This window comes from Microtus ochrogaster, unplaced genomic scaffold (genome assembly GCF_000317375.1).
Source record: "Microtus ochrogaster isolate Prairie Vole_2 unplaced genomic scaffold, MicOch1.0 UNK73, whole genome shotgun sequence".
Taxonomy (NCBI): Eukaryota; Metazoa; Chordata; class Mammalia; order Rodentia; family Cricetidae; genus Microtus; species Microtus ochrogaster.
This window is the reverse complement of record NW_004949171.1, coordinates 1104193-1112590: the sequence shown is the minus strand read 5'-3', so window position 1 is coordinate 1112590 and position 8398 is coordinate 1104193. Positions and strand designations below refer to the sequence as shown.

Here is an 8398-nt window from a genome sequence, read left to right as displayed (position 1 = left end):
TCTGTCTCTATCTCCATCCATCGCCAGATGAAGGTTCTATGGTGATATGCAAGATATTCATCAGTATGGCTATAGGATCGGGCCATTTCAGGCTTTCTCTCTTCAGCTGCCCAAGGAACTAGCTGAGGACGTCTCCCTGAACCCCTGGAACCCCTTTAGATTCAAGTCTCTTGCCAACCAAAAAATGGCTCCCTTAATTAAGATATATACTTCCCTGCTCCCATATCCACTCTTCCTTTATCCCAACCATCCCATTCCCCCAAGCTCTCCCCATCCTCCCCTTCTCACTTTTCTCTCCCCATCTCTCCTTTTTCCCATCCCACCCCACCCCCCAGTTCCCAATTTTAGCTTAATTCCAGGTGTAATCTGAAATTAACAACTTAGAATAACCATCACAGTATTGAAATCATGGTTTCAGAAAAGAAAGAAACTTCTAGAAAAATTAATAAGTCATGAAATAGACAGTATGAAGAAAACAACATGAGAGTAGAAAGCATTGTAGAAAGGCTGGAAATGATGTAAGTCCAATACTTGTGTTTAAAATTATCAAAAAATACTGAGGTGATTTTTGTTTTTCATAAAATAGGGTATCAAGTCCTAGTAGGCTAGGGTCACCTGAATTCACATTTAGAGTAGCCCGGGTCGATTCCTCCAGCAGTCATTTGCCTTTGGCTGAGAGCGAATAAGATTAAGGTTTTGATAGACCACACCAAACAAATGGTACTCTGTGTGTGTGTATGTGTGTGTGTTTCTTTTTTGAGATCCCACAAGGTCCCTTGAGGACTATATTGACCTTGAGCTGAAGTCCTGATATCATGACCCTTGCCACCATAGAGCTGGTATTTGTGGCCTGAACCCACAGTATAGTGCTGTATTATTTGTATTTTGGTAAATATATCTTTCCTGAAGACCAGAGGCAAAGCTAAAGCCACTAGAGGTTAGGCAGTGTTGGCATACACCTTTAATCCCAGGATTTGGGATTAAAGTCAAGTGGATCTTTGTGAGTTCAAGTCCACCCTAGCCTACACAAGAGCAATACAGAAACAAACCCAGGTGGTGGTTGCTCAGACTTTTTATCCAAGTCCTAGGGAGTCCCATGTCTTTAATTCCAGCACTCGAGGGAATATAAAATGGGAAGAGAGAGAGGCTTAGTCTGTTTAGTCTGCAGTCGCCCAGCCTTGGTAGAAGTAAGACTTCTCTTGTGGCTTGGCTGCTTTATTTTTCTGGTTTTCAGGTTGAACCCTAATATCTCTGGGTTTTTGTTATTTGTGCTACATTGCAGCCTGGCCTCAACTCCTAGGATTTGTATGAAGTTTCCTTTAAGAGGTTTAATAGCAGGTTGAGGGTATCCATTAGGATCTTCTCCAGCTATCTAGCCAATGCAAACATGGAACTCCTCTGACCGGAAATAACAGATACACAGTTTCTACCAATGGGTCAGGGTGTAAAACTCTAATCTGAGGCCTCTCGGCATTAATGCTCCCCCTACCCTGGGAACCAAGGATCTAACAACTATACATGCATGTACTAAAATGTTGGGAACTTTCCATCTCCATGAGTCTTTGTGAGTGTTTTCCAAATAGAACACAATTATTAGAATTGGGGCAAGATAACCCTTAAGATGTTAACTCAGTTCCTGATGTTTTGACTCAGTCCCTGTGAAAGGGTCAAAGCGACCCTCAGATGTTCCCTCTTACTTCATCTGATCTGGCAACCACTCTCCAGATAATTATTGGTAATAGCCCTTTGAACAAGCCAATCATAGTAGTTTAAGAGCAGCCCCCAGACTCCCCCCGCCCCGTTTCTGTGGCTTTTTGCTTTAAAAGTAGCCTGTACTAGGTATTCAGGGTCTTTCTGGCTTCTCGAAAGCTGAAAGACCCTGTTGCGGCAGAATTAATAAAATCCTCATGTTTTTACATCAACTTGGTGTGAGGGTGGTCTCTTAGGGTGACTCCTCCTCAGTGATTGGACTCCAGGGTCCAACAAGGGAAAAAAAAATAACAAGTGGGCTGGAGAGATGGCTCAGTGTTTAAGAGCATTGCCTGCTCTTCCAAAGGTCCTGAGTTCAATTCCCGGCAACCACATGGTGGCTCACAACCATCTGTAATGATGTCTGGTGCCCTCTTCTGGCCTACAGACATACACACAGACAGAATATTGTATACATAATAAATAAATAAATAAATACATACATACATACATACATAACAAGTAAGCTCAGAAAATGAGTTTTACGTTAGCAAGTGAAGAGAACAGTGGAGCATGAAGCAGAAGGAAAGTTGGTACGGACAAAAGAACTGCTGATCTGGAAGAGGAAATGAGCTCAGGATGAGATTCCAGGAGAAGAACACAATTTATAGCACCTGGCAGGGAACTGTGGCCTACCTAAAAGAAGAGTCAAGCAGGAGATGCCCAACCAGAGAGATGTTGTAAGGTTTGAGACCCACTACTCACTTAAGGATAGAGACATCTATGGTAGTTTAAATGTAATTGGCCCCATAATCTCATAAGGAGTGGCACTATTAGGAGGTGTGGCTTTGTTGAAGTGGGTATGGCCTTGTTGGAGGAAGTGTCATTGTGAGGGTGTGCTTTGAAGTTTCCTATGCTGAGTGTGTCAGTCAAGTTCCTATTGCCTACAAGATGTAGGACTCTCAGCTACCTCTCCAATATTATGTCTGCCTGCACAATGCCATGTTCCCCACTATGATGATAATGGACCAAACCTCTAAAACTGTAAGTAAGCCACCCTTATTAAATATTTTCTTTATAAAAGTTGCCATATCATGGTGTCTCTTTACAGCAATAGAAACCTGACTAAAACATCATCACTCTGACAGACCTCACCCAGAGTAGTAGAGCAGATATAAGGTGGTCACAGGAGTGTGCTATACAGCCAGGGTAGCCAAACTGTTGAGCTTCCAGTCCAGTGTGAGTTACTGTCTCAAACACATGAGTCACAAAAAATTCAGGAAGAAACAAACCAACATCTTCCAAGGGCTTTCACATGCTGCTGTAAAACTCCAAGTGTCCTAGTCTCACAGGAATGCAGCACATATAAACACACAGTCACACAGAAGCAAAGAGGAGACAGACAAACAGAGGCCAGAAAAGGATAAACACTACAGTTTTGTGTTTCAACTAAAGTTATGTATAACCAGGACACCAAAAACGGGAAATTTGGGATGTATACAGAGGTGTACTTGAAAATAGTCAATCTTATAATCATATAAACACATTGCAAACTGGTATGTGTGTCTGCAGACATTTAGCCAAGGACAATTTCTTCAGCTTTCAAGGTAAGTTTTAAGTGGTTGTAGTTTTATTATCTGGCTATGCTTCTTCATTCTATGTCCAACTCTTCATATATGACCATTGGAACCAGTTTTCTATACCTCCAGGAGGATTCCTTATGATCAAATGTACTATTTAGTTTTCTGTTTCTCTGTTAAAATACCATCTCTAGAAGCAATTTTTAGGAGGAGGAGTTTATTTGGGCCTATGGTTCCAGAGAGATTGTAGGTATAGAAGGAAGCAAGGTTTGAAAGCAAGAATGGGAAGCGGAGAACTCACATTCACAAGAACAAAAGGGAAAAATGATTAGAAGTGGCCAAGGCCTTCAATCTCAAAGTCTGCCCCAGTGACACCCTTTCTCCACCAAAGATGCACCACATAAGCCTCCTCAAACTGTGCTATCATTTGGGGACAAAGAGTTTAAAGACGTGAGACTAGGGGACATTTCTCATTCAAACTATCACAGCTAGTCACCAAAAACAAAGATATCTCTTACCAAACTTCTGGTAAATACCCACAGCACAGAGATGCTAGCATTACACAAAAGAGGCATTCTCCCTTTTCACAACACCATGATGATGGAACATCCAGATAAACCCAAAAAATGTACCGAAATTTATGATGCAAGAAAATTTATCAAGGGCACTAAATACATCATGCATACACTTGGTTGTTTGGTTTTAAAATATTTTAGTATCAAGTCATGCTCTGGTGACACATACGTTTAATCCCAGCACTTGGGAGGCAGAGGCAGGTGGATCTCTGAGTTTGAGGCCTACTTGATCTATAGAGAAAATTCCAGGATGGCCAGGGCTACACAGGGAAAGCTTGTCTCAAAAAAACAAATATGTGTGTGTATATTTATACATATATATGTATCAGATTTTGCGTGTGATATATTGAAATTTAAAAGGAACATACAAAGTTATAGTCCCTGCTGTAATTAGGAAAATTACACCCTTAGGAGTTTTTGACTGCGATGGAAGATTAAAGGAGTTTATCAGACTATTCCCAATGGCTCAGCTAGTGTCCTTAGCATCCAGATATAGCTGGTTTTAGGGCATACACACCCATACATTTGGGAAATTACCTTTCCTTGGAGGTTACAGTAAAATGAGACAGAACCAATTGAGTTTTTACTCCCACTTTAGAGCCTCTCCTTCTCTCTCTGTTTCTCTCTCTCCCTCTCATGCCTCCATGCATAGGCCTGCACACATGTACAAATTCACATACATGCAGAAGGGAAAATGGAGGATGGAGAAGAATAAGTGAATGACAAGTTCCTTCTGCTGCTGCCTCTCAAGGTCTCAATATAGGTTTTATTTTCCTGAATGCTAAAGATATGAATAAGATTTCACCCTTGGATATTTGGTTTCTTGAGAAACATCACTGATTTTTAGGGTAAGTATCAGATTTCTACATTGGGGTTGTATTTTTATTGTGAAAGAAATGAATCCAGGTTAGGAAGGAGGGCGAGTTTCAGAGAGTCTTATCTCCTAACATTTGAAAAGTCTCAGTGGACCCTCTTAGATGGCTACATCCCCACACTACAAGCTCAGTTTTCACTTTGAATTAAGCATTTGGCTTTTGACTTCTAAAACATAACTCCAGGAGGAGGAGTTATTAGCTCTTGGCTAATCTGCACATACAGACCAACAACAACAGTTATGAGAGAAAGAATATTTATCTTGTTCAAGCAAAGAAAAAAGAATCATAGAGTTTTATTCCACAACTTTCTATTTTAATACTGTCATTCTTTTCAGAGAACTGCTTCTGTTTCACAATTACAATATATTTATTATTCCTCAACTCAAAGTGTACCTAGAACTTATCTCCCCAGTCTTTATTGTTTGAAAAAACTGTATAAAATTAAATAAAGGATGTGAGGAAAGGAGATTAAATTTCATAAACCTCGAATTTACATAAGTACATCCATCTGTTTGAATGTCTTATAGGTCTTTCTCAAACTATCAAAAAATACTATGAATTTAAAATTGATAATTGTGAAATAAGAGTCTATTATCTTTCCTTCAATGTCTTTCCTCAAGAACCTATAACCATTCCCATGATTGCATTTGTTTCATTGCTACTGCTTTCAACCCATACATTTAGGTCAATGTGGCCACTTCTCCAGACCTCTGTTTCCTATCTGGATACATCTTATGGCCATGACTTAATTTGATTCTATAAAAACATGCTATTACATCCAGTGTTTCCCTCTCTTGCTATGTATAATTATTTTGTGAACTCCAATCCTAATATCTAGGCTGTTTTGTTACAGAGTATAAAGACATATTGTCTACTTTACAAACAAAATTTTCACTTGATTACATGACCTGAGAAAAATGGAATCTATGTGAGGTTGTGATACAGATAGAAAATAAAACACTATGTTGTTATGTCAGTTGCTTGGTTTATTATAAAAGGCACTACCATTCTCATCCAATTGATTCTAGAGTCCGTTAGACTAGAAAGCAATGTGAATCAAATACTGGCTTCTGAAGTTGTACTAGTAGTGACTCATTGTCATCTGTTTACTTCAGGCCATCAAGTAAACGGACATCCCCATCCCATAGGGTTAGCAAGAAATGTATTACTTATAGTATTTTACTATACTTTTTTTGTTTTAGAGATAGTTCTGGTTTTTTATTTAAAAATACATTAATACAAATAGATTATTTATATTCTAGGTAATTTAATTTTTCTATGCATCGTAATGAAATAGTTGAAGCTAATGCATAGTTGAAATCATTGCCAGAATGACTATAAGTAAAACCTTTGAAAGTGATATTTGAGCCACTGATGTTTGCTGATACTTCAGTACAAAACAGGCACCATGAGGTGGATGAGTAACGTCTGGAACACATCAAATGTTTTGCCAGTCTAGCTGCTCCAATAGAGGCCAGTCCATCTATAGTCTGTGGAATGGATGACACAACCCAGATACAGGGACCAGACTTTACCTTCTGGATACGGAACCCCAAAATCATGAATACAAACTGTATGTACTACATCCAAAAATTTGAGGGAGCACATAAAAAAAAGCACAAAAAAGACAAATTAGTCATTATGGAGAGGATAAATATGTTTATTGCATAGTCTGTGATCTTTAGGGAATTACAATTCTGGACTGCTTTACCATGAACTTCCAACACTCATTATGTCACTTCTAAATGTCAGCAGCCTTATTCCTGTGTCATTTCTCCTCAATGGCATTCCTGGTCTGGAAGAGGTGCATTTGTGGATCTCCTTCCCACTGTTCACCATGTATAGCATCGCTCTTACAGGAAACTTTGGGCTCATGTATCTTATCTACTCGGAAGAGGCCTTACACAGACCTATGTACATCTTCCTAGCCCTGCTTTCCTTCACAGATGTGCTCATGTGCAGTAGCACTCTTCCCAACACTCTCTGCATATTGTGGTTCAATCTCAAGGAGATTGACTTTGAGGCCTGCCTGGCTCAGATGTTCTTTGTGCACACTTTCACTGGGATGGAGTCTGGGGTGCTGATGCTCATGGCCCTAGACCGGTACGTGGCCATCTGTTACCCACTGCGCTATGCCACTATCCTCACTAATGTGGTCATTGCCAAGGCAGGAATGCTCACTTTTCTTAGGGGTGTGATTCTCGTTATCCCCTTCACATTCCTCACTAAGCGCCTGCCATACTGCAGGGGTAATGTCATCCCCCACACCTACTGTGACCACATGTCTGTCGCTAAAATATCATGTGGCAATGTTCAGATCAACGCCATCTATGGGCTAATGGTTGCCCTCCTGATTGGGGGCTTTGACATCCTGTGTATCACTGTCTCCTACACCATGATCCTACGGGCAGTCGTGAGTCTGTCCTCAGCAGAGGCTCGACAGAAGGCTTTCAACACCTGCACTGGCCACATCTGCGCCATCGTCATCACCTATGTCCCAGCCTTCTTCACCTTCTTTACACACCGTTTCGGACGGCACACCATCCCTCCCCCTGTACACATCATTATGGCTAATCTCTATCTACTCATGCCTCCCACCATGAACCCTATTGTGTATGGAGTGAAAACCAAGCAGATACGAGACAGTATCATTAGGTTCTTGTTTAAAGGGAAAGAAAATTCTTCTCATAAAATTTAATGGACACTTTTAAGAAGCCATAGTTCCTTTAACCTGCTTTAGGTTAAAAAAACAAACAAACAAAAAGAAACTTTAAATCTTATGTCTGATGGCAATAAGGGCACATACGTGACTCAGATTCTTTTACGTGTTTGGAAGAACTGCAATCATGTTCACATAAATAGAGAACCTGTTTTGTTCAACATCGTTTCCCTTGAGCTCTCTGTGCCTTCCCTGCTTTCAGTCTCCACGGACAAGTATCACTCTCCTGGGCTACAATCTTATAAATGTTACAGTAGTGCTCAGATCATTAGGCTTAGACTTGACTCGTTCAAAAATATTGACAGCTGCCAATTCTGTGCCTATCTTCAGCAATATTTGTGCTTATTATTCTTCATCTCAACTTTGTGTTCACAAAATCACTTGGAGTTTATTCTTGTGTCCTATGTTATCTGCTTTCTAATCCCAAATTTAGCAGCTATATATTCATTTGTAATTCATACACATGATCACTAAGAAAAGAACTTTTAAGAGATGTAAATCACGGAATAATTAATTATACTGTCTAGAAGCAGGTGTGATAGCAATATTCATCAATATAAAATTAACTGAATACATAAATTGGGATTAATCAAATATGATCATGAAGGAAAGACATGAAACATGTTTTCATTTGTGTAAAACTTAGGAGCAGGCAAACTGATTTATGTTATTAAACATTAAGGTCATGTTTGTCTTTGATATCGTCTAAGGAGCAACATGTCTGAGATACTTTAGATTTGGTTTTTGATATGGATGACAGATGACAAATTAATAATCTTTTAGTTATGTTGTGAACTTTTTCTTCATACATACTTTGCTTCAATCTGATTTGTGTATCTAATAACATGAAGTGAGCAATACCATGACTGTCTAATCTTTGTAAAATTTCTTTTTACCTCCTAGGCTAGCTATGCATGATTTATGAATTGTATATATTTGCTTTTTTCAGAAGAATGTTAA

At 39.5% G+C, this 8398-nt stretch overlaps 1 protein-coding gene across 1 annotated transcript; it reads left to right on the top strand.

Moving 5' to 3' along the window:
* The first annotated feature begins 6451 nt into the window (after positions 1-6451).
* LOC101996579 (olfactory receptor 52N1) lies at positions 6452-7417 on the top strand. Its single transcript, XM_005370246.1, has one exon. The coding sequence runs from the start codon at positions 6452-6454 to the stop codon at positions 7415-7417; it is 966 nt and encodes a 321-aa protein (XP_005370303.1).
* The last annotated feature ends 981 nt before the right edge of the window (positions 7418-8398 follow it).